A 26,426-nucleotide genomic window follows, 5' to 3' on the forward strand; every position below is an offset into this window, starting at 1 on the left:
ATACCACACACGTGAGTAAACCCTTTTGGACATTCCAGCCAGCTGAGCCCCCAGATAACTATAGCCACAAGTGGTGTCACCTATACAGAATGATGATTAGTTTTAGTCCACTACATTTTTTTTTTTTTTTTTTTGCGGTACGCGGGCCTCTCACCGCTGTGGTCTCTCCCGCTGCGGAGCACAGGCTCCGGACGCGCAGGCTCAGCGGCCATGGCTCACGGGCCCAGCCGCTCCACTGCACGTGGGATCCTCCCGGACCGGGGCACGAGCCCGTGTCCCCCGCATCGGCAGGCGGACTCCCAACCACTGCGCCACCAGGGAAGCCCTAGTCCACTACATTTTGGGGTGCTTTGCAGCACTGCAATAGATAATATTGTAAGGGTATCATCATTCATGTCCCACTTAACAAGGTTTTCAAGACACACACTGTGCATCAACTGATATTTTAAAGACAAAAATAAAATAATTTCAAAGACCACTGTCTCCACACTGATCCCCAAACCCTAGTATTTGAAGCAAGGTGGTGGGGTGGCTAAGATCACAAATATTAATAAAAATAAATAAATAGCATATAATATCACAAATTACAGCTTTCCAATCATTTATAAGACTTCTCATTTATTCAAGTTCTAAATTTTTGACAATTTCAAATCAAGATAACAAACATAAAATACAAATAGAAATTATTTCCACATGAGCCTTCCTGAGATGGAAATAACACCTGAAAGTGTGTCTTAAAACTAGAGACACGGGCTTCCCTGGTGGTGCAGTGGTTGAGAGTCCGCCTGCCGATGCAGGGGACGCGGGTTTGTGCCCCGGTCCGGGAGGATCCCATATGCCGCGGAGCGGCTGGGCCCGTGAGCCATGGCCGCTGAGCCTGTGCGTCCGGAGCCTGTGCTCCGCAACGGGAGAGGCCACAACAGTGAGAGGCCCGCATGCCACAAAAAAAAAAAAAAAAAAAAAAAAATGAAAACTAGAGACACAAGGTAAAAAATTACCTACGAGCAGTGGTTCTTAACTGGGGCAATGTTACCACCACCACCCCACCTACCTCCCACCCCCAGCAGGCCCAGGGCCTTTGGCAATGTCTGGAGACATTTTTCACTGCCACAACTTGAGAGGAGATGTTAGTGACTGGAGGTCATATACGCTGCTAAATTTCTTATAATGTACAAGATAACAAAGACTTATCTGGCCCAAAATGTCAATGTTGCCAAGGATAAGAAGCCCTAGCTATGAGGAATGAAAGTTTGAAGATATTGTCTTCTTATGATCACTACCTTAAAAACTAATGAAACAAGTGATTCTACTGGCAAAATTGATGATTACAACTCCGAAAATTTTTATTTTTTAATAAAAATTATGTGATAATTTTGGCATTTTCTATGTAAGAAAAAACATAATACACTAAATATTAAGCCTACAAAAAATATATAAGAAAAACTGATATTATTATAGAAAAAGTAAAGCAGAAAGAAGTTTTTGCAAATGCATTACTGGAAAAAAATGTTGCTACATGTATTATAACTTCCAATTAAAATATATTTTGTTTGATCAAATTACTATTAATTGATAATAGAATAAACACATAAATCTAGTCCATAAAATTAGCATTTGGCATTTAAAAGTCTTATTTAAATTCATATTTTAACAAGAACATTATGATCAACAGAGATGTATCTAACTGAACATTATTTTTAAAGTTTTTTCCATTTTAGAAATAAATTCATCTAACTAATCACATGACTACACAGGACTAGGCCTAAGAAAAAGTCAATATACTTTTGTCAACTGTTTTAAGGAAAAAATATTAAATGTCCTAAATAGGCTTTTTCAAAATAAGCTTTCCATCTATTACCATACATACACTTTTCTGTCCTTTTTAAAAAGTCATTTTAATACTGCTGAGACAGAGTAGAGTCTGATACAGTTCTATGAAGGAAAGAATGAGTGTGGTTACTGTAAAAGATTCAAAGACTGACAAGTAAGAATTGTTTTTATATCAAACAAATATATTAGGCTGCTTTCTACATTAGAAAAGGTAACAATAAACTTTTCATTACCTTTACATTTGGCTTCTTTGTTGAAAGTCCTCTATACCAACCTAAAACAAAACATACAAAAGATATTAAAATCATATTGTTGTCATTTTCTGTAAGAGACATTACTTTTAGGATAATTAATTAATGCAAAACTTTCTAGTAAGTTTTAGGCACTTTATGCCTTTATTAAGCATAGTTTACTCCAAAAGAAATAATCTTACAATAAATACAACATTCCCAATTTTCATCAAAAAGCACAAAATCACTTTCAACTGAATAAGACAAAAAAAAAAAATTAGAAAAGATTTCAGAGGACATATATTCAACTCCTTGAAAATTCCCAGAGGAAACCATTACGGGTTAGGAAAACGCCAAAATCATATAAGCTTTTTTGGTGGCAGATAGGGAGAACAGCCCAGACTTTGTATTTCCTAGTCTCATTGACTCTCCCATGCACTAAACTACACCACCCTCATTTCTTGGCTTTCCAGCTGCTGAAGTTGACATCAGTGCTTCATTTATTCCCTCTCACCATTCATAAACAGCAATAACAATGAAAGTTAAAATTACACAATAAAAACAATTTTCAGAGAAAGGAAATTTTTTTACCAACTTTTCTCAATCCAATCTATTATTTTCAGAGGGTTGCTATAGTTTCTCTACTTGGGTTTAAGGGGAAACAACTCCAGTGAGTAGAAGAAGCTAAGAGTTATATTTAAAGGAGGAATATGAAGAAAAAAGAAAGAGGAGATTGTTGATGATAGCTAATATTAACTGAGAGCTTACTATCCTTAATTCCATGTTCTGAAATTGAGTTGTTCCATGTATTAACCTTTAAGTCCCACAACAAAGCTATGAGGAAAAGAATCAACTTTTTCTCCCCTGAAATTATAACAAACAATAAAACAATACCCTTATTTCTGTTTAGTACAACAGATGAGATCATAAATTTGAATAACTCAATTTACACTTGAGAGTCTCAATATCTTTATTTTTGGTAAGTGATAACCTTACCAATGTGACACTTTACCATATATTAAACAGGATAAAGAATGACATCAGGGCTTCCCTGGTGGCGCAGTGGTTGAGAGTCCGCCTGCCGATGTAGGGGACACAGGTTCGTGCCCTGATCCGGGAAGATTCCACATGCTGTGGAGCGGCGGCTGCTGGGCCTGCACGTCCATGGGCCTGCACGTCCAGAGCCTGTGCTCTGCAGCGGGAGAGGCCACAACAGTGAGAAGCCCGCTTACCACAAAAAAAAAAAAAAAAAAATGACATCAGCAGGTATGGCAGAGTAAGGACTGCCAAAAAAACCCTATTCTCAGTAAAAGCAATAATAACACTGGCAAACACTGTCAGTATCAACTTTTTTAGAACTCTAGAAGCAAACTAAAGACTTGAAATATTCCAAAGAGTATTTATTCAAGAAATCTGAATCTCAGTCAGAACAACCCTTTTAACTTGCCCTATCCCATCTCCCTCTCCACAGCCCTGTGTTAAACTTGAAAACCAGTCCCACATTCACAGGGAAAACCAGAAAACTAACAGCCCCTGAAGAGGACAGAAAAGAAGAAATGCAGAAAGACCTAAATAAATGAAGAGGTTTCCCATGTTCACGAATTATAAAACTTAGCACTGTTAAGATATCAATTATCCCTAAACTGATCTATAGATTCAATTCAATCCCAATCAAAATCCCAGAGAAATTTTTGGTAGGATATTAACAAGTTCTAAAATTTATAAGTCAAGACAAATGACTACTATAATAGTCAAAACAATTTTGAAGAAAGAAAAAATTTGAATGACCCACACTACCTGATTTTAAGACTTAATATAAACCTACCATAATTGAGAGTGTAATACTGGCTAAAGAACAGACACAGAGATCAATGAAATAGATTGTAAAATCCAGAAATTAACCCACACATAAATGAACAATTGATTTTTGACAAAGGTACAAAAGCACTTCAATGGAGAAATGATAGTCTTTCAACAAACGGTGCTGAAACAATCAGACATACATATACAAAAAGAAAAAAAGAACCCCAACCTATACCTTGCACTATTAACAAAATTACCTCAAAATGTATCTAAAAGTGTAAAACTTATACAAGGACAACAAGAGACCATTTTTGTGATCTTGTGGCTAGACAAAGATTTCTTAAGCACACTCCATATAAGAATAAATTTTTAAGGTTATACTCCATTTATAGTTATTATAAAATATTGCCTATACTCCCAGTGTTGTACAATATATCCTTGTACCTTATTTTATACCTAATAATTTGTACCTCTTAATCCCCTACCCCTATATTGCCCCTCCCCCCTCCCCTCTCCCTACTGGTAACTACAAGTTTGTTCTCAATTAACAAATGGGCAGAGACCTGAACAGATACCTCACCAAAGAAGATATACAGTTGGCAAATAAGCATATGGAAAGATGCTCAACATCATATGTGATTCAGAAGCTACAAATTAAAACAATGAGATACCACTGCACATCTACTAGAAGAGCCACTATCCAAAACACTGACAACACCAAATGCTGATGAGGATGTGGAGCAACAGGAACTTTCATTGCAGATGGGAATCCAAAATGGTACAACCACTTTGGAAGACAGTTTGGCAATTTCTTACAAAACTAAATGTACTTTTACCACAAGATCCATCAGACTCACTCTTTGGTACTTATTCAAATGAGTTGAACACTTATGTCCACACAAAAACCTGCATATGGATTTTTATAGCAGCTTTATTCATAAGTGCTTAAACTTAGAAGAAACGAAGATGACCTTCAATAGGTAAATGGATAAATAAAACTGTGGTACATCCAGACAATGGAATATTATCCAGTGATTTTTTAAAAATGAGCTATCAAGCCACAAAAAGACATGGAAGATCTTTAAATGCATATTACTAAATGAACGAAGCCAATATGAAAATGCCACATACTGTATGATTCCAACTATATGACAATCTGGAAAAGGCAAAACCATGGAGACAGTAAGAAGAAAAATGGTTGCCAAGGGTTTGCAGGGAGGGAGGGATAAATAGGTGAAGAGAATTTTTAGGGCAGTAAAACTACTCTGTAATACTATAGCGGCAGATACATGTCACGATATATTTATCTAAACCAACAGTGTGTACATCACCAAGAGTGAACTCTGATGTAAACTATGGACTTTGGGTGATAATGATTTGTCAATGTAGGTTCATCAATTGTAACAAGTGTACCCATTCTAGTGAATGATGTTGATATTGGGGGAGGCTGCACACGTGTGAAGGCAGGGGGGTATACTGGAACTCTCTGTACTTTCCACTCAATTTTGTCTAAAACTGCTCTAAAAAATAAAGTCTTTTGTTTTTGTAACGCATTTACTATATGTAATCCCACACCTAAGTATTTGCCCAATACAAAAAAAGTCTACAATAAAATCTATACTCATTATTTATAACAACTTTAATCATAACAATCAAAAACAAAACAATTCAAATGTCCATCAACTGCTGCACAGATAAAAGGTGGTTTCAACCTGTATGATGAAATACTGCTAAGGAAGAACACACTACAGATACATATGACATGAATGGCTTTCCAATGCATTATGCTAAGTGAAAAAAGCCAGACACTATATAATGTGTGATTCCATTTATATGATGCTCTGGAAAACACAAAACTAGAAGGACAGATCAGTGGTTGCCCAGGGTTGAGAGAAAGGGGTTGGGAAGGAAGTTTGAGTACAAGGAGCATGATGTTATATTTGGGGGTGGTGAAAATGTTCTGTATCTAGATTGTGGCGATGGTTACAAGATTATGCATTTCCCCAAATTCACAAAATTCTTATGACTATACTCCAAAAAGGATGACTCTTCCTGTATATAGGTTACACCTCAATAACCTGACTAAAATAAATACACACACAATAGTATACTTCACATCTACCACAATGGTTAGAATTTTTCTTTGAAATTCTAACAATATCAGGTGTTGGCAAGAGAATGTAGAGCGAACAGATACTGCTAGTGAGGGGGATAATAAATGGTCCCCACTTTCAAAAACAATGCAATATTATCTGCATATTGTATGACACAGAAATTCTACTCCCATATATTATCCCCTCCCTATACAACAGCATTGAATTGGGGCTATTACTCACTCTAGAGGAATTTTTACAAATCTGTGGGATGGTCTGAGTTACCAGAGAAGATATTAAAAATATTTATATTTTGAAAAGACAAAGATTCTTAGAAGAAAATGTAGGAGTAAATCTTCATGACCTTGAATTAAGCAACAACTTCACAGAGAAGCAACAACAAAGTCCCAATTTTTAATGTTTTTATAAAACAACATTGAGAGAATAACTGGGATAAAATCACATGCAAATTAAGCACCACCTCAAGATTTCAGGTAAGCACTTGATCAGATAATATAACATGTTTACAGAGGTCAGCCATTTCTCAGCTAGTAAACTCTCACAATATTGTTTATCAAAAAGCTCTGTCCTGGGCTTCCCTGGTGATGCAGTGGTTGAGAATCTGCCTGCCAATGCAGAGGACACGGGTTCAATCCCTGGTTCGAGAAGATCCCACAGGCCGTGGAGCAACTAAGCCAGTGCGCCACAACTACTGAGCTTGTGCTCTAGAGCCCATGAGTCACAACTACTGAGCCCGCATGCTGCAACTATTGAAACTGATGCACCTAGAGCCCGTGCTCCACAGCAAGAGAAGCAACCGCAATAAGAGGCCTGTGCACTGCAACAAAGAGTAGCACCCACTCACCACAACTAGAGAAAGCCCACACACAGCAACAAACACCCAACACAGCCAAAAATAAATAAATAAAATAAATAAATTTATTTTTTAAAAAGCTGTGTCCTTATGAATGAAATATACATATTAGATTGCAATATAAACTCTTGCTTCTTGTTGGGAGGCAGAGGAACAAAAGAGAGGAAAACTTAGACCAGTTCTGATGAATAGCAAGTAGCTTCAAAAACATTATCAGGGACTTCCCTCGTGGCCCAGTGGTTAAGAATCCACCTGACAATGCAGGAAACACGGGTTTGAGCCCTGGTCTGGGAAGATCCCACATGCTGCGGAGCAACTAAGCCCATAAGCCACAACTACTGAGCCTGCACTCCAGAGCCTGCAGGCCACAACTACTGAGGCTGCACTCTAGAGCCTGCAAGCCACAAGTGCAAGCGCACTGCAACGAAGAATAGCCCCCGCTCACCACAACTAGAGAAAGCCCGCGAGCAGCAACAAAGAACTAATGCAGCCATAAATAAATAAATTTATTTATTTTTTAAAAAAACACATTATCATCTTCATTCAGTGCCACCATTGTAAGGGTCATGAGAACTATGCTCAATGAATTTCAGCCATCGCTTTTTCTTAAAACCAAACATCTGCTACAAATTTTGTCAAATGGTATCATTCCATGAGAGATTCAGAACTGAAGAGGATGAAGAAAGAATAAGAAAGGAGAGACAGAAGAAAGAAGAAAAAGCTCATTCTTTTAATGTCTTTTACATACAGAACAAAAAAGTTCATAACTTCTCAGATAAAAGATTCAAAGAACTCAGATATCTGCAACATCATTAAGAATCAACAGTAAAAAGATGTTTTTAATGAGCTAGTACAATGACACATCTTCTAAATTTCTGTTTTCCTATTACAGTAACCCTGGACAACGTACCTTTGCAACTATAATTCTCTCCTTTCATTTTCATCATTTATCTTTTGACTTTCCAAGATTTCACAGTGCTGGCACACAAAGTGAAACCCCTTTGATGGTCAGACTGCCTGACTCCTCATCAATTTCACTGTCACCATATTCATTTAATAGAAGAGTGTATCAGTCTTTCTCATCTGATGCGTCAACATCTGATGGTTTGATCACTGTTAGGAACTTAAGAGTCAGATATATTTTTATACTTTAGCATTTTCAGATATAAATTTTTGTAGAAAATTGAATGAGGAAAGGAAGGCATTCTTAAAACACCAAGTTTATAACTTACTACAAAGACTGCTTCCGTCAGGGAATCAATTATCATGTATACCTTAGACTTAAGTCATATCATGATTGAATTCTAAGAAATGCTAAACTAGTGTTGCCTCCCGAAACACCAGCTCCTCCTTCCTCAATAACTTGCTACAACTCTCCAACTTCTAAGCTAGGGGAATGTTATTCACAGGACTTTACCCAAATATTTGGTGATATAACTTTATAATGCAAGAATTACTGGGGAAAGTTTGGGTGTTGTCTTCAAACTCCAAAAGCAAAGTATAACTCCTTGAGCCTTAGTTACTCCTCTGCTCAAAACTGTCCAATGGCATCGCATCTCAAAATAAAATCCAAAGTCCTGGGACTCCCCTGGAGGCTCAGTGGTTAAGAATCCACCTGCCAATGCAGGGAACACGGGTTCAAGTCCTCGTCCGGGAAAATTCCCACATGCTGCAGAGCAACCAACCCCATGTGCCACAACTAGTGAGACTGTGCTCTAGAGCCCACGAGCCACAACTACTAAGCCCCGTGCCACAACTACTGAAGCCTGTGCGCCTAGAGCCTGTGCTCCACAACAAGAGAAGCCACCGCAATGAGAAGCCCACGTACTCAAATGAAGAGTAGCCCCTGCTCGCCGCAACCAGAAAAAGCCTGCGGCAGCAACAAAAACCCAATGCAGCCAAAAAAAAAATCAATCCAAAGTCCTTACTACAACCTCTGCTTACTGCATCTCCCACCACGCTCTCTGCTCCTCCCTAACCAACCCCTCAACTACAGCCATACCAGTTTCCCTGCAATTCCTTCAACTCACTAAGCAAGCTCCCATACCTCATGACTTTTATACTCCATGCCACATATGCCTGGACTGCTCTTCTCCTAGAGAACCACAGAACTGCTTCCTCACTACCATCTATTCTCTGCCCAAATGTTATCTTCTCAGGAAAGGCCTTCCATGATTATCCTATATAAATACATAGAAAACATAACCCCCCACCTCACCCCAATGCACACTATCACTCTATCTCCTTCTACCTGTTTTGTCCTTCCTTATTCTTCTCAATGAGAAGTTTGTTTTATCCTTTTCAGCTGAGTCCCAGCTGAAAGAGTGCTTGATCAGCATTAGGCACTCAAATATTTGGTAACTGAAAGAAATTAATAAATCTGTAATATATGGGCTAATAATACCTAACTGGCAAGTGGTGTTGATAAAGTTGATATATGTAAAGTGCCTTGAACAATGTCTCATACTCAATTACTGGGGGTGGCGGGGGGAATGACAGAGAAACAAGACACACTAAAACTCTATGTCTGCTAAATAATACTGTAAAGTGTATTTCTAAACCTCCCCAAAGGAGACTGGGCCTATAGGGGAAAAAAAAAAAAAAAAACCTGCAGTCAGAAGTTTCTTAATATAAATGGTGTTCATTCTAAGAAACATTAAGGGCCCAAAAATACACTCCAAAATGGCCCTCTTAAATCATTTCTGGAAAAAGTAGGGATATAAATAAAAAAGAAATACTCTTACCCATCTAACAGAGATTCAAATTAGTGCATGAATTAATACCCGTGTTCTCCTTTCTCACCAACAAAATGTTGATACAGACACTCGTACAGAGAAGATTTACTACTGCAACAGAAAGTACAATCACTGAACCTAAAACTGGAGAGAATGAGTATGAAGGGCCTCCAAATACATGGAAAGTAACTCTTCCAACATTAAACAAAAATGACTTTTTTTAAAATTTATTTATTTTATTTATTTATTTTTGGCTGTGTTCGGTCTTCATTGCTGTGCGCAGGCTTTCTCTAGTTGTGGTGAGCGGGGGCTACTCTTTGTTGCGGTGCGTGGGCTTCTCATTGCGGTGGCTTCACCTGCTGCAGAGCACGGGCTCTAGGCGTCTGAGCTCAGTAGTTGTGGTTCACGGACTCTAGAGCACAGGCTCAGTAGTTGTGGCGCACAGGCTTAGTTGCTCCGCGGCATGTGGGATCTTCCCGGACCAAGGCTTGAACCCATGTCCCCTGCATTGGCAGGCGGATTCTCCACCACTGCGCCACCAGGGAAGCTCAAAATGACTTTTTCACCATATAATCTGTCCATAATTAATTATCACTAATAGAACCTGAACGACAAATATGACTTTAGCCACAATTCTTTTATTCTTAAAAAGCCATCATTGAATCTTTCATGCTTACAACCATTGCTCTGTCTCAATGGACTTTTACTTGTAACTCACCTTCATACAAAATGCTATCTAGAGCTATCCATGCACTGAAGGACTTTATATTTCTGACCTAAAGTAAGATTTCTACTAAAATCAACAAAATGTAGAAAGTAAATTAGGAATAGGATAGCTAAAATAAACCAAAATGTCTCTTTAGTGTCCCAAAACATAGACTGGCCTAAGAGAATAAGCTTATTTTCTTAGTCTACATAGCTTTTAACTGGGTGTACAGTTTTTAAAGAAAAGCCAAACTAGGTTTCCTGTTAGCTAGGTTTACAAAAATTCTTTATAACATCAAATTTATCAACACAAGAAATAAGTAACAGTCACTACTGAGAAAAGTTCCATGCTGAAAAGAGCCAGGAAAAGAACCAGTACCAAGTAAAAAAATTAAATGTGGGTTGTAATCCCACATAAAAAAATACATCAATGCAAATATTATCTCTACAAAAAATTGTAGAAGGTCCACAAGATTAGAAAATGACAAAACAGAAAAGTAAAGTGGAAAAACAACAGTAAAACCAAAAGCTCTAAGATATTAACTGGACTCTAAAATATGAGACTTGATTTTAGGGACCTCGTGAAAGCGTGTAGTGTAGTGATACTGTGGCACAGATATCTAACAAAAATGTTTCCTTATGGAGCCTGTATTCCTCCAATCTTGGCCTCATTTGACATAGAAACACTCCCATGTTGTGTTAACTTCTTTCACCCAGACATTACATACAATACTTGTGAAGACCACTGAAAAAGTGACACATTTTCATTTCATCAACTTAAATGTTATTGGTTACATTTACTAAAAATGGTAATTTTACCTAAAATAAATTTTTAAATTACATACTAGTAAAGTTAGAAAACTCAATAATGTATATACAAAATGTCTACTTTAAAAATGTCAGAAATTTAGACTCGAAAAATGCCATTTTAAAAAATGTGATTAAAAATTAAGGTAGTAAATGAAAGCTTCTAACTGAGATGCAATATTAAGTCCTGTTTTATACTGAAATCACTAGGGATTTTACTTTAGTTTTTTTTAAAACATTTTTATTGGAGTATAATTGCTTTACAATGGTATGTCAGTTTCTGCTTTATAACAAAGTGAATCAGTTATACATATACATATATCCCCATATCTCCTCCCTCTTGCATCTCCCTCCCTCCCACCCCCCTATCCCACCCCTCTAGGTGGTCACAAAGCACTGAGCTGATCTCCCTGTGCTATGTCGCTGCTTCCCACTAGCTATCTATTTTACATCTGGTAGTGAATATATGTCCATGCCACTATCTCACTTTGTCCCAGCTTACCCTCCCCCTCCCCGTGTCCTCAAGTCCACTCTCTAGTAGGTCTGCATCTTTATTCCTGTCTTGCCCCTAAGTTCTTCATGACCTTTTTTTGTTTGTTTTTTAGATTCCATATATATGTGTTAGCATACAGTATTTGTTTTTCTCTTTCTGACTTGCTTCACTCTGTATGACAGACTCTAGGTCCATCCACCTCAATACAAATAACTCAATTTCGTTTCTTTTTATGGCTGAGTAATGTTCCACTGTATACATATGCTACATCTTCTTTATCCATTCATCTGTTGATGGACACTTAGGTCGCTTCCATGTCCTGGCTATTGTAAATAGAGCTGCAATGAACATTGTGGTACATGACTTTTTTTGAATTATGGTTTTCTCAGGGTATATGCCCAGTAGTGGGATTGCTGGGTCGTATGGTAGTTCTATTTTTAGTTTTTTAAGGAACCTCCATACTGTTCTCCATAGCGGCTGTATCAATTTACATTCCCACCAACAGTGCAGGAGGGTTCACTTTAGGAGTTATTCAAAGTGTGTTCTATTTAAGTAATTATTCCACAAAGGAGATTGAAAAATACAGAAAATAGATTTTAAAATAAAATATAACCGTATCAGACTGAAGAGCAAGAAGCAAATTGTAGATTTTAGAAAGACAGGTAGGGATTCCCTAGATTCTCAAATATAATAAAACTCAGAGAAAACATTACATACTATTTAAAAGTAATTAATGAACAAAAAATAAAACTGAGAATACTGGATTGTCAAAGAAGTAGGAAAGTAGCACACTTGTGTGTATGTGTGCTTACTATCACTAAGTAAGTGCTCAGTGAAGATTTAACGTGTGAATGAAATGAGACAGATGTAAGGGTTTACATTTGTCAACTTAACTCTGGATTGATTACACCTTCCACAATTGGTGTATAAACACACTTGGTGTATAAATTTAAAACTCAGTTCAAGCCTTTTTTTTTTTTTTTTTTTTGCAGTACGCGGGCCTCTCAACGGTTGTGGCCTCTCCCATTGCGGAACACAGGCTCCAGACACTCAGGCTCAGTGGCCATGGCTCACGGGACCAGCTGCTCTGCGGCATGTGGGATCTTCCCGGACAGTGGAACGAACCCGCGTCCCCTGCATCGGCAGGCGGATTCTCAACCACTGCGCCACCCAGGAAGCCCATTTAAAAAAACAAAAACTTTTTAAAAATTTAATCCCATTAGGTTAGAAAATCAATCAGTAAGAAAGGAAATACATATTAAGAAGAAAGGCTGTTTGGGAAAATATTCTGGATCCTGTGTATAAATACATATATGAAAGATTAATTCATCTGAAGGCTACAATTATTTAAACATATAGACAAAAAAAAATAGTGGTCACCTGTCCCTGTGCCATGCTCTGTGCCAGGCGTTTTCACATCTACAATCCCAAAACTGCTGAATACCACTTTGTTAAATATGCATCATCATTTAGATTGTGAAATGTCCTTGCCAATGTAAGTAAGGTTATACTACCAAAAACAGCCAACAGTACCACTACAATTGCTATTGACAGAGAGGCTACAGAACAGTGTTCGCAGTGTTAACCCGAAAGAATGAAGCCTCTATATAATTCAGGCCTTGTGACGGTCAACAATCAACAATCCTTTACAAAGATTCCGGGTGTAAACCAATCAAGCCATATCAAAAAGTACCAAATGAAGTCCAACAAAAAGTATCCTTCAATAAGAAGTTTCAAACTTTTTATTTCGAAGGTATAACATATTCTTCACTGTCTGACAAAAGGAAAAAAATGCAAATGTATCTATCCCCACTCCCATCCCAGGGCTAACAGCTGCTCAGAAAGTAGAGACAGGTAGACAACAAGCACAATTTCTATTCCATTCCATATCATGATTAAAAAGTTTAAAAAAATCATCATTCATTATGAAGGGCAGATTTGCATGTAGATCCACTTTAGAGATCATTTAAGTAACCAACTATAAAATCAAGGACCAAAATACTAATTTTTTCTTTGGTATATCAATAAAAATATGCACAGCCCATCTAATTCTTTATACTTTTTCCAATTATATAACTAATAGGCAGGAAAGAAAGTACCAACCACTTACATGAAAAAAGAAATTTACAGAGAATTCGGCCCCAAAGTGGGGGAACATAATTATTCAAAAGGTCTACATTCTAAATCCTCTTTCCATTATTTTCATTGAAAACTGTTCAAGAATAACCCTGTGTATTTATTTGCATAAAAAATAATTTAATGTTATTTTAAATCTTCATTTATGAGCAGTAAGTATAAAAGACAATAATTGGCAATAAATAAACGTACATTAAAAATTAAGAACTTTTACTTCCAAATGAGTTATTGTTCCCTTAAGAATAGTCATTCGGGAGAACCATAAACAAATTTCAATAATACTGCCATTGATTAAGATATTTTAAAAACTCTTTTAGAATTCAAATATATATAAAATACATTTACTAACTTCTGGTTCTAGCCCTGGCAAGACACTTTACATTAGACAAATATAAACCTGAACAAAATACATGAAACAATTGTGTAAGAGCAATGGAGAGCAACTATCATAGACAATATCTAAGGCACTATAATCCTTGAAAAAAGAGAATCACATCAAAGCGAGGTCCTCATTCACCTGAGATATTCCCTGAGGACATCCCAGCAAAAATGAGAGTCCCACTGACAATCCCCACTCTTGGGATTGCCTAATTCCTATAGTTCTAATTCAGGGCACGGTTCCAAGAAGCCCAGCAGAAAGTAGCAGCTGACAGGCTTAAGAGCTGAACAGAGCCATGTTACCTTTAGGAGAACTATAATATTACAGTGACTTTTCAACAGAAATGATGGAAATCAAAAGTTAATGAAGTAAACTTTTAAAATGCTAAAAGAAAGTATTCATCACCTGGGTGTAGAATACTACACCCAGGGAAAAGATCTTTCAAAATGATGACAAATGAAAAAACAGATTCACATAAACAAAAGCTGAATGAATGTGCAGCAAACCTGCACTAAAGAAGCATTACTAAAAGGAGTACTTATGGTAAAATGAAAGTGATCCCAGATGCAACCATGAAAAAGAAGAAAGAAACAGCACTGGAAAGGGTAAAAATGTGGGCAAACAAATGAATATAGACAGAAGATATATGACAATAGTGGTACAAAAGGTAGTAGAGGAGTAAACACAATTAAATCACTGTAAAGTTCATGCACTGTTGGAAGGTGTAAAAGTAAAAATTCAAGGTAGACTCTAATAAGTCAAGGATGTACGTTTTAACTCTAGCGTAACACCAAGGGACAAAAAAAATACTTCAAAACCAACAAGCTAATAGAGGAAAATAAATAGAAGTTGCTAGGTCAACTTAAGGAGGCAAGAAAAGATAAACAAATTAAGGCACAAAGACCAAAATGACAGATTTAAACCTAGCTAGATCAATAATTAAATCAATTGCAAATGAAATAATCCAAATTCTCAGACTAAACAAAAAGAAATCCCCTATTATGTGCTATTTACACACTACACACACACACACACATTTAAACATAAGAATGTATAAAAGTTAAAAGTAGAAGCATAGGTGACTTTCACTTGGCCCCAGAATAATGGAAGTCACTGAATCTCTCCACATAGCCTCCAAAGGACATACAGATTTTAAAAAAGGAAGAAGAACATTAAAGCCATGATTAATCTATGCCTTCAACATCACTGTGTCAGAGAAAACTATGGACTTCAAATCACATTTACGCAGAGAAGAACTCCAAATTAAAAAAAGCTAACTCTAGAGTGCCTGCTCCTACTGTATTTCACTACTACATCTCCCACGTAGATGCAACGCTTTTCTAAGACTGCCAGTTCTTTTTTACATGGACTCCCTGGACTTCTCCTTGCCTTCTACACACAGGCTTGCAGTGGTAGAATGAGTATTCTCAGTTTATATAGGCAAAAGAGTATGGCGCCTTGTCAAAACAAGGAACCTTGTCAAAACAAGTCAAGTACATGTAATATTCTAAGGCAAGCTCAACTGGTCATTCTGTCCTTCGATTTAAAAGGCGGATAATGGCAGCAAGGCAAATGGTGATGACAGCCTTCAATATGTCTGTTTCTCTCCCTCTCTCAAGTCTCACAGGTTTAATTTGTTCTGATTACTTTCTACATCTGGTGCTCATATGTCACCCTGATTATCACCCTTTACATTCACCCAGGAAATAATCTTCAAGAATCTCTCATGTGCTGGATTCTCTTGTTTCCTGAATCCCACGTCTTCTTATTGCTTTATTTACTGCTTTTAAAGGAACACATCCCCTAATAGCTTCTTGAGAAAAATTATATGGAAGGAAAACTGAGACCTTTGCATGGCATAAAATATATTTAGTAGGGCTTCCCTGGTGGCGCAGTGGTTGAGAGTCCGCCTGCGATGCAGGGGACACGGGTTCGTGCCCCGGTTCGGGAAGATCCCACATGCCGCGGAGCGGCTGGGCCCGTGAGCCATGGCCGCTGAGCCAGCGCGTCTGGAGCCTGTGCTCCGCAATGGGAGAGACCACAGCAGTGAGAGGCCCGCGTACCGCAAAAAAAAAAAAAAAAAAAAAAAAAAAAAAAAAATATATATATATATATATATATATATATTTAGTATACTCTCATATTCAATTCATCATTTGGCTGGGTTATAAAATTCTAGATTAGAAATCACTTTCTGTCAACATTTTGAAGACACTGTTCTACTGTCTTCTAGCTTCTATAGTTAAAATCTAATCCTCTGTATGTACTATGCTCTTTCCTGTCTCTGAATGCTTGCTGAATCTTGTGAAATATTGTGAAATTTCACAGTAATGTGGGTTTATTTTCATTCATTTGTGTTAGGTACTTTCAATCTATCAATCCACGTCCTTCAATTCTGAAATACTTTCCTGAATTATTTCATCATTGATTTCTATCCTTCAGTTTCTCTCTTCTATGTTTCTGAATCTCCACCAGGTGATATATCTCTTGAAGCTGACCTCCAATTTTCTTATCTTCTCTAATTTTCTATGATTTGTATTTTTTCTCTATTTTCTAGGAAATTTCCTCAACTTTATCTTTCAACCCTTCTACTGAGATTTTTCATGTTTCATGATGTTCTATCATATTTTTAATTTCCTAGAGCTCTTTTCTGTTGTCTGAATGTTCCTTTTTTTTATAGTATCCTGTTCTTGTTTCGTGGATGCTATGGCTTCCTTTATGTCTCAGAGTGTTATTAATGGCAAGGTTTAAGTTTTTCCCACCCTATGTAGTCTCTTTCTCCAAGGTGCTTTTTCTTCTTCATTTTTTGGGGGAAGGAAGGGAGCCATCTTTCATATTAGAGGCATCCTCAAATATCTCGTATCCTCAGTTGTCTGCTCAATTTAAAAGAAAGTAAATTAAAAGTTAACTGGGGTGGGAACATATGTATATGTATAACTGATTCACTTTGTTGTAAAGGAGAAACTAACACACTATTGTAAAACAGTTATACTCAAATAAAGATGTTTAAAAAAAAAAAAAAGTTAACTGGGGGAGTCCCCTGGTGGCCTAGTCATTAGGATTCTGGGCTTTCACTGCTGTGGCCCAGGTTCAATCCCTGGTTGGGGAACTGAGATCCCACAAGCACAGCAAAAAAAAAAAAAAAAAAAAAAAGTTAACTGGAAGCTCTAAATGCATGTGTGAAGTTTGCCGACCTTCTAATTCACTGTATGGAGATCTGATTACCATTTGTTGTGGAAATTCTGATATCAAGGTATCTACTAGAGTCCAGTCAGGAAACAGAAACCACACCAACCTCAAAAAGGAAAAATTTTAATATAAAGAATCATTAACTAGGTAACCAAGACATGGAAGCAACCTAAATGTCCACCGACAGATGAATGGATAAAGAAGACATGGTATATATATATATATATATATATATATATATATATATATATATATATATACAATGGAATACTACTCAGCCATAAAGAAGAATGAAATAATACCATTTGCAGCAACATGGATGGACCTAGAGATGATCATACAAAGTGAAGTGAGACAGAGAAAGACAAATATCATATGATATCACTTAGATGGGAAATCTAAAATACGATACAAATGAACTTATTTACAAAACAGAAACAGACTCACAGACACAGAAAACAAAACTTATGATTACCAAAAGGGAAGGGGGAGAGGGATAAATTAGGAGTTTGGGATTATCATGTACAAACTACTATGTATAAAATAGATAAAAAACAAGAAGAACTATATTCAATATATTGTAATAAAATATAATTGAAAAGATGTGAAAAAGAATACACACACACACACACATATATATAGCTGAATCACTTTGCTGTACACCAGCAACTAACACAACATTGTAAATCAACTATACTTTAATTTTTTTAAAAAGGAATCATTAAGTAGGTAAAAGTTAGTAAGTAATTAAAAATTTAAAAGAGGACTCTAGGATATAACTGAGGTAGCAACTACAAAAAAACTATTGCCACTCTTCAGGCTAAGGGAAAAGTAGAGAAGAAATAAAGCTTAGAAACTTAAAGAAGGGATCCCAAAAGGCTAAGATACAGATCTCTGAGGAAGAGTGTGCTGCGGCAAAACATGCTAACCATGGCCACAGTGACAAATGCTGGACGCCATTCACCAGAACCAAGACCACTGCCTGCCATAAGGAATACTGCAGGGACCAACTGACTTCAGAGCAGTTTGCCAGTGGGATAAAATAAAAACAGGAAGAATCAACTCTCTTCATTAACCTCCAGCCTAATAGTCTCCCTATAATGCCATTTTATTGGCAGAGCCTAACACAGATTTTGCTGTCAAAGAAGAAATGTGGTTTTCAGAGTCTCCAGCTCCAGCATCACAGGAAGGGCTGAAGGGCAGGTTTGGAACTTAGTGGCAATAGTAAGTCAATAACTGGCACAGTCAGCATCTTTAGGTCTCTCATCTTGCCATGTTCAGATAGCTGACAAAAGTCTTCTAATCTCCTGTTTGGAAGGTAAATGTCTGGCTGCCATGATTTCAAAGGCCAAGTGGAAGATGAAGGCTAGAAGTTTCCATATTCAATATTCTGTAGGCATGTCGTGACTTAATCACCCAGTTTTCAATACAGAACCTATTTCCTACAAAAACGTGCATGAAGTCTCTCAATCCACAGATGCTCTATTTATCCTTTATTTTCTAATAAACCTCAAAACTTCTACCAGATGAAGAAGGAGCAGCCACCAAATGAGCTGAAATAAGGGAGAAGACTTATATAATTTCATCCTCATTTCTAAAGCTATCTGGTGCTATAAGTTCCTATGCCTTTTAAGGATCTGCTGTGTAAATGAGGGTGGTTCCCAAATATTCCTACTACATGCTTGGGATTCAGATATCTTGGGTCTGTAAAGTCATAGTTTCCACTCTTCCAACGCCTTGCCAACTTTCTGTGTCCCTGAGAGTATACTACATTTTTAAATCCCTGTATTTTCATTTTTGCAGTGTTTCAGCAACAAGCAAAACCAAATGCAGATAATCAATACTCCACAGTAACCCAAAAGCTCCCAACATTCTTTTCAACATGGTAACAAATTTTCATCCTTTTAGAGTTTGTAAGCTTACTTTAAAGAGTATTCCAAATACTTTTTGAAAAAAGCTCACTATTATTAGAATAATTATATAATCTGTCAAGGTGTCTACTACTCTAAGGATAAAATTCATCTAGATGTATATAACATTTGTTTTTTAACAGTTTGCTAATTTATGGTCACATTTAATATTAGACAAAATCAAAAGAAGGATAAAGATCTGATACAAAGGCGTATTCTTTTTTGAGTCCTCGTAGTAGCACTCAAATAAACTGTAATGGAAAAATTATGAAAAACACCATCCAAGGTACATTCATTGAAATATAAACTGTGGTTTCCTACTAAAAGCTCTAAGAATATTTCACTCATCCACCTAAAATTTCCATGCAAAAATAGCTATCTTGCATATCTTATAAAGGGGAACTTGAGAAATCATAAGCTCATGCTCAGTCATAAACCTTCCACAACAGAGACAGACCCCTGATTTCCCAAGATCTACATTATTATTCTCTCCACAAACCATTGATGTATCCTGATGAAGGTACACTATGAAATGGCAGTGAATACGTAGGATGTGAAAATACAAAGAGGAGAGATACAGCAGTCTGAGGTGCCTGGGGCCACTCATCAAAGGCTATGTGAGACTAAGATTATCAGCATTATTCTGAACCCTTAACAAATTTGGTTTCAAATATGTACACAAAACTACAGAAATAAAAATATTACTACCCTCCTCTTGCCCAAAACAGGCCATCTTCAAGACCCAGGGGAGGCAAACATCTGTCTATATAAAACATCAAACCCTGATGCTTATTTTCTATGACCCACAGTCTATTGCTAACTTAAACTCTCATATACTACTCCATGAATGAAAACTTTCCTGGTGACCAGAAAACCGAGAATTGCTCCAATGTCCAAAAACAGAAAACACATTTGTTAAGTATTCATTCATTCACTTATTAATCTATTAGGAGAAACAGCTGTCCCACACAACCCAACAGACTTTAAAATGGAGCTCAAGAAACAGTGTTTTTTCCAAAACTAGAGTCTCATTGAATGCCAAATAGCTTAATACTCAGGACAAACAGAATCTTCTCTCTACCACATACCCCTATGTTCCCTTCAACCTCCTGATCTTCCGTTTCCTCAACTAAAATATAAAGGTAATAATGTTTCATATGGTTATTTTGAGGATGAGCTGAAATAATGAATGTATAATATCTACTACTATTACCTAGAATATGGTAGGTAGAAAGCAAATGACTTTTTTAATAAGTTCTGTTTATGTATTTATTATTTATTTATTTATATTTATTTTGGCTGCACTGGGTCTTAGTTGTGGCACATGGGCTCTTAGTTGTGGCATGAAGACTTCTTAGCTGCAGCATGTGGACTCTTAGCTGCAACATGCAAACTCTTAGTTGTGGCATGCATGCAGGATCTAGTTCCCCAACCAGGGATTGAACCTGGGCCCCCTGAATTGGGAATGCAGAGTCTTACCCACTGGGTCACCAGGGAAGTCCCGCAAATGTTTATTATAAAACTCTTACTTCTAAACATCAAGTTGCAAGCATAATGGAAAATCAGCCAAAGGCATTTAAAAGTAATGCTATTAAGTGTTTAGAACTATATTGTACAAAATAGTGTACAAAATTGTACACTAAGTACTATGATTTGAAATTGTGACAATTTTCATACATAAATCATTTCCTAAAGTTAATAAAAATGAAGTCTTTATAATTACAAGAATTCTTTCTTATCAAAAAGGTACAAAATTTTACTCTCCATAAATTTCATTAAAACTTAAATTTTTACATGCCATTAGAAAGTGACAGGGAATATTTATCCAACAAAGTACAGCAGAGACTAATAAAAATAGTACCCAACCTAGAAGTCTCTTTAATTATTTATTATACAATTTTTCAATAACCTTGGAAGTAATGAAACACGTTTCATTTCTATATGTGTATCAGAAAGTTAACATTCCTTTGTTGATGCTGATACTGATTCTTGGTCTAAATACTAAAGCAGAACAAGATGAGAAAAGGAAAACCAATCCTATTAGTGGCCAAGATGGTGGAGCAGGAAGGCCCTGAGCTCACCTCCTCCCACAGGCACAGCAAAATTACACCTATTTACAGAGCAACTATCAATGAAAGAACAATCCGAAACCAGCAGAAATGATTTTCCCAACAAAATATATTAAGAAAGAACCACAACAAGATGGATACAAGGGGCAGAAATGTGGTACAGTCAAGACCCATACTCCTGGGCAGGCAACCTTTAAATAGAACGATGATCACAACTGCAGAGGTTCTCCCCAAGAAGCAAGGGATCTGAACCCGACATCAGGTTTCCCCAACCCAGGGATCCTACAGCAAAAAGATAAGCCCCAAATGTCTGGCTTGGAAGGCCAGGGGGACTTGCATGTGAGAGAGCCAGAGGGCTGTAGGAAACAGATATTCTGTTCTTAAAAAGCTCACGCAAAATCTCCCATGCTCTGAGACCCAGAATAGAGGCAGAAATTTTAAGAGAGCCTGAGTCAGACCCATTTGCTGATCTGGAGAGCTTCCTAGACAGGAAGAAAGCAACTGAGTTTCCCCATGAAGACACAGACATGGGTGGCACCCTGTATGGGAAGCTTGTTCGAATACAAGGACACTGGTGCTGGCAAGCACCAATCTGGAGTTCTCCCTCTAGCCTGTTAGCACTGGGGGCTTACCTGCACACCAGCCAACTGGCACCAGCCCTGGGACACCCCGGGCACTACAGTCAGCCATACCAGCACCCAGTCCCACCAACAAGAAACCTGACACCAGACCTGGGAACCCCCAGGCCCCAGAGCCAGATGACCCAGAACCCATCAACACCCACCAGCAAACCAGCACCAGCACAGGACCCCCAAGAAACGCAGCCAGGTGCACCAGTAGGCCAGCAGCCTCTGCACTAGGCAGGGACTGGCAACCAACCAGGCCAGAGATTAGCCTGCCTACCAGAGTGCCCCCAGTAGTCGGCCCTGCCACAACAGAAAGGCCCATGCAGCCCTAGAGCATATAACTCTAAAGACCACAGGGGAATGTGCTGCTGTGACACACAGGACAACTCCTACATAAGACCATTTTGCCAAGATCAAGAAATGTAACCAACCTACCTAATACATAGAAATAAAAACAGAGAATTAGGCAAAATGAGGGAAAAGAGAAATATGCTCCAAACAAAGCAACAAGACAAAACCCCAGAAAAATAACTAAGCAAAGCAAAGATAAGCAATCTACCCAATAAAGAGTTGAAAGTAATGGCCATAAAGATGCTCAATGAACTAAAAAGAAGAATTAAAGAACACAATGAGAAGTTTCGCCATTAGTAAACTCAATGAATACGCGCATTCAATTTAATTTTAAATTTCAGGTTTTAGCATTAAAAAGTAGATTAAACAAAATTGTTCATCTCGGCTCTCTCCCAAAACCTCAGTAAAATGACAGTAAGTAAAAAAACTGTATATTAATTAACAAACCTACACAGTGTAGGTAAAGGTAATTTAGATTATTTTCTACCAGTAGACAATAATCATTGAAACATTTGGAAGCTTGAAGGCAAACAGATAAATACTAAAACCTATCTACAAGCAGAGAAGCCAACAAGAGTCAATTTGTAACACAAACCCCTAGCAAATCATAGGAATTCAAGGTATGAGGAGTTCAAGAAGGCCTGCAGATAATATGATCCTACATACAGAAAATCCTAAAGACTCCACACAAAAAAACCTATTAGAACTAAGAAATAAATTCACTGAAACTGCAAGACACAAAATCAATATTAAAAATCAGTTGACGAGGGTATGCCTTCAAGATGGCAGAGAAATGAGACATGGAGATCACCTTCCTACCCACAAATACATCAAAACTACATCTACATGTGGAACAACTCCTACAGAACACCTACTGAACACTGGCAGAAGAACTCAGACTTCCCAAAAGGCAAGAAACTCCCACATACCTGGGTAGGGCAAAAGAAAAAAAGGAAAAACAAAGACAAAATAGAGACAGGACCTGCACCTCTGGGAGCGAGCTGTGAAGGAGGAAAAGTTTCCACACACTAGGAAGCTCCTTCACTGGCAGGGACAGGGAGTGGGTGGGGGAGAATCTTCGGAGCCACAGAGGAGAGCACAGCAACAAGGGTGCAGAGGGCAAAGCAGAGACATTCCCGCACAGAGGACTGGTGCCAACCAGCACTCACCTGCCTGAGACACTCGTCTGTTCACCTTCAGGGGCAGGTGGGGGCTGGGAGCTGAGGCTCGGGCTTCAGAGGTCAGATCCCACGGAGAGGACTGGGGTTGGCGAGGTGAACACAGCCTGAGGGGGCTAGTGCACCACAGCTAGAAGGGAGAGAGTCTGGGGAAAAGCCTGGACCTGCCTAAGAGGCAACAGACCACTGTTTCAGGGTGCACAAAGAGATGGGATTCAGAGCACTGCCTAAATGAGCTCCAGAGACGGGCGAGAGCCGCAGCAGCTATCAGTGCGGACCCCAGAGACAGGCATGAAATGCTAAGGCTGCTGCTACAGCCACCAAGAAGCCTGTGTGCGAGCACAGGTCACTATGCACACCTTCCCTCCTGGGAGCCTGTGCAGCCCGCCACTGCCAGGGTCCCGTGATCCAAGGACAACTTCCCCAGGTGAACACACAGCACGCCTCAGGCTACCGCAACGTCTACCAACGGAGGCTCACCCCGCATTCCATACCCCTCTCTCCCCAGGGCCTGAGTGAGCCAGAGCCCCCTAATCGGCCGCTCCATTAACCCTGTCCTGTCTGGGTAGGAAACAGACACCATCAGGTGACCTACACGCAGAGGTGGGGCCAAATTCAAAGCTGAACCCCAGGAGCTGTGTGAACAACGAAGAGAAAGGGAAATTCCTCCCAGTAGCCTAAGGAGCAGCAGATTATATCTCCACAATCAACTTCATGTACCCTGTATCTGTGGAATACCTGAAGAGACAACAAACCATCCCAAAATTGAGATGGTGGACTTTGGGAGCAACTGTAGACTTGGGGCTAGGTTTCTGCATCTAATTTGTTTCTGGTTTTATGTTTACCTTAGTTTAGTATTTAGAGCTTACTTATTACCATTGGTAGATTTGTTTATTGATTTGGTTGCTCTCTTTCTTTTTTTATTTTATATATATATATTATTTTTTCCTTTTTCTCTTTTTGAGTGTGTATGTGTATGCTTCTTTGTGTGATTTTGTCTGTGTAGCTTTGCTTTTGCCATTTGTCCTAGGGTTATGACTGCCCATTTTGGTTTTGTTTTGGTTTTTTGTTTGTTTTTTTAGAATAGTTTTTAGCGCTTTTATCTTTGGTGGATTTTTTTTTTTTTTTTGGTTTGGTTGCTATCTTCTTTCTCTTTTTTGAAATTACTTTTTTATTTTTTATTTCTAATAATTTTTTCTATTTATTTATTTTTCTTTCTTTCCCTCCCTCCCTCCCTCCCTCTCTCTTTTTCTCCCTCTTCTTCTGAGCAACGTGGCTGACAAGGTCTTGGTGCTCTGCCCGGGTGTCAGGCCTGAGCCTCTGAGGTGGGAGAGCCAAGTTCAGGACATTGGTCCACCCAAGACCTCCTAGCCCCATGTAATATCAAATGGCAAAAGCTCTCCCAGAGATCTCCATCTCAATGCTAAGATCCAGCTCCACTCAGCAACCAGCAAGCTACAGTGCTGGACACCCTAAGCCAAACAACTAGCAAGACAGGAACACAAACCCACCCATTAGCAGAGAGACTGCCTAAAATCATGATAGGTTCACAGACACCCCAAAACACACCCCCATATGTGGTCCCGCCCACCAGAGAGACAAGATCCAGCCTCATCCACCAGGACACAGGCACCATTCCCCTCCACCAGGAAGCATACACAACCCACTGAACCAACCTTACCCACTGGGAGGAGACACCAAAAACAATGGGAACTATGAACATGCAGCCTGCAAAATGGAGACCCCAAACACAGTAAGTTAAGAAAAATGAGAAGACAGAGAAACACACAGCAGATGAAAAAGCAAGATAAAAGCACAACAGACCAAACAAATGAAAAGGAAATAGACAGTCTACCTGAAAAAGAATTCAGAGTAATGATAGTAAAGATGATCCAAAATCTTGGAAATAGAATGGAGAAAATACAAAAAATATTTAACACGGATCTAGAAGAACTAAAGGGCAAACAAACAATGATGAACAACACAATAAATGAAATTAAAAATTCTCTAGAAGAAATCATTAGCAGAATAACTGAGGAAAAAGAACAGATAAGAGACCTGGAAGATAAAAAAGTGGAAATAACTACCACAGAGCAGAATAAAGAAAAAGGAATGAAAATAATTGAGGACAATCTCAGAGATCTCTGGGACAACATAAAATGCACCAACATTCAAATTATAGGGTTCCCAGAAGAAAAAGAGCATAAAAAAGGGACTGAGAAAATATTTGAAGAGATTATAGTTTAAAAACTTCCCTAATATGGGTAAGGAAATGGTAAATCAAGTCCAGAAAGTGCAGAGTGTCCCATACAGGATAAATCCAAAGAGAAACACAAGACACATAACAAACTATCAAAAATTAAATACAAAGAAAAAATATTAAAAGCAGTAACGGAAAAGCAACAATTAACATACAAGGGAATTCCCATAAGGTTAACAGCTGATCTTTCAGCAGAAACTCTGCAAGCCAGAAGGGAGTGGCAGCACATATCTAAAGTGATGAAAGGGAAAAAACTACAACCAAGATTACTCCACCCAGCAAGGATCTCATTCAGATTTGATGGAGAAATTAAAACCTTTACAGACAAGCAAAAGCTGAGAGAATTCAGCACCACCAAACCAGCTTTACAACAAATGCTAAAGGAACTTCTCTAAGTGGGAAACACAAGAGAAGGAAAAGACTTACAATAACAAGCCCAAAACAATTAAGAAAATGGTAATAAGAACATACATATGAATAATTACCTTAAAGGTAACTGGATTAAATGCTCCCACCAAAAGACACAGACTGGCTGAAGGGATACAAAAACAAGACCCGTACATATGCTATCTGTGAGAGAACCACTTCAGACCTAGGGACACATACAGACTGAAGGTGAGGGGATGGAAAAAGATATTCCATGCAAATGGAAATCAAAAGAAAGCTGGGGGCTTCCCTGGTGGTGCAGTGGTTGAGAATCTGCCTGCCGATGCAGGAGACACGGGTTCGTGCCCCGGTCCGGGAAGATCCCACACGCC

General features: G+C 38.2%; 1 protein-coding gene across 9 annotated transcripts in view; it reads right to left on the minus strand.

Annotated features, from left to right (window-relative positions):
- Positions 1-26,426, minus strand: part of DOCK3 (dedicator of cytokinesis 3) — a 445,236-nt gene that overhangs the window by 345,588 nt on the left and 73,222 nt on the right. For all 9 annotated transcript variants that reach the window (XM_067044062.1, XM_067044064.1, XM_067044059.1 and 6 more), the window contains exon 3: positions 2,064-2,104. In XM_067044062.1, coding sequence (XP_066900163.1) covers positions 2,064-2,104 — 41 coding nt within the window. The remainder of the gene's footprint in view (positions 1-2,063; positions 2,105-26,426) is intronic.

This window comes from Kogia breviceps, chromosome 10 (genome assembly GCF_026419965.1).
Source record: "Kogia breviceps isolate mKogBre1 chromosome 10, mKogBre1 haplotype 1, whole genome shotgun sequence".
NCBI lineage: Eukaryota > Metazoa > Chordata > Mammalia > Artiodactyla > Physeteridae > Kogia > Kogia breviceps.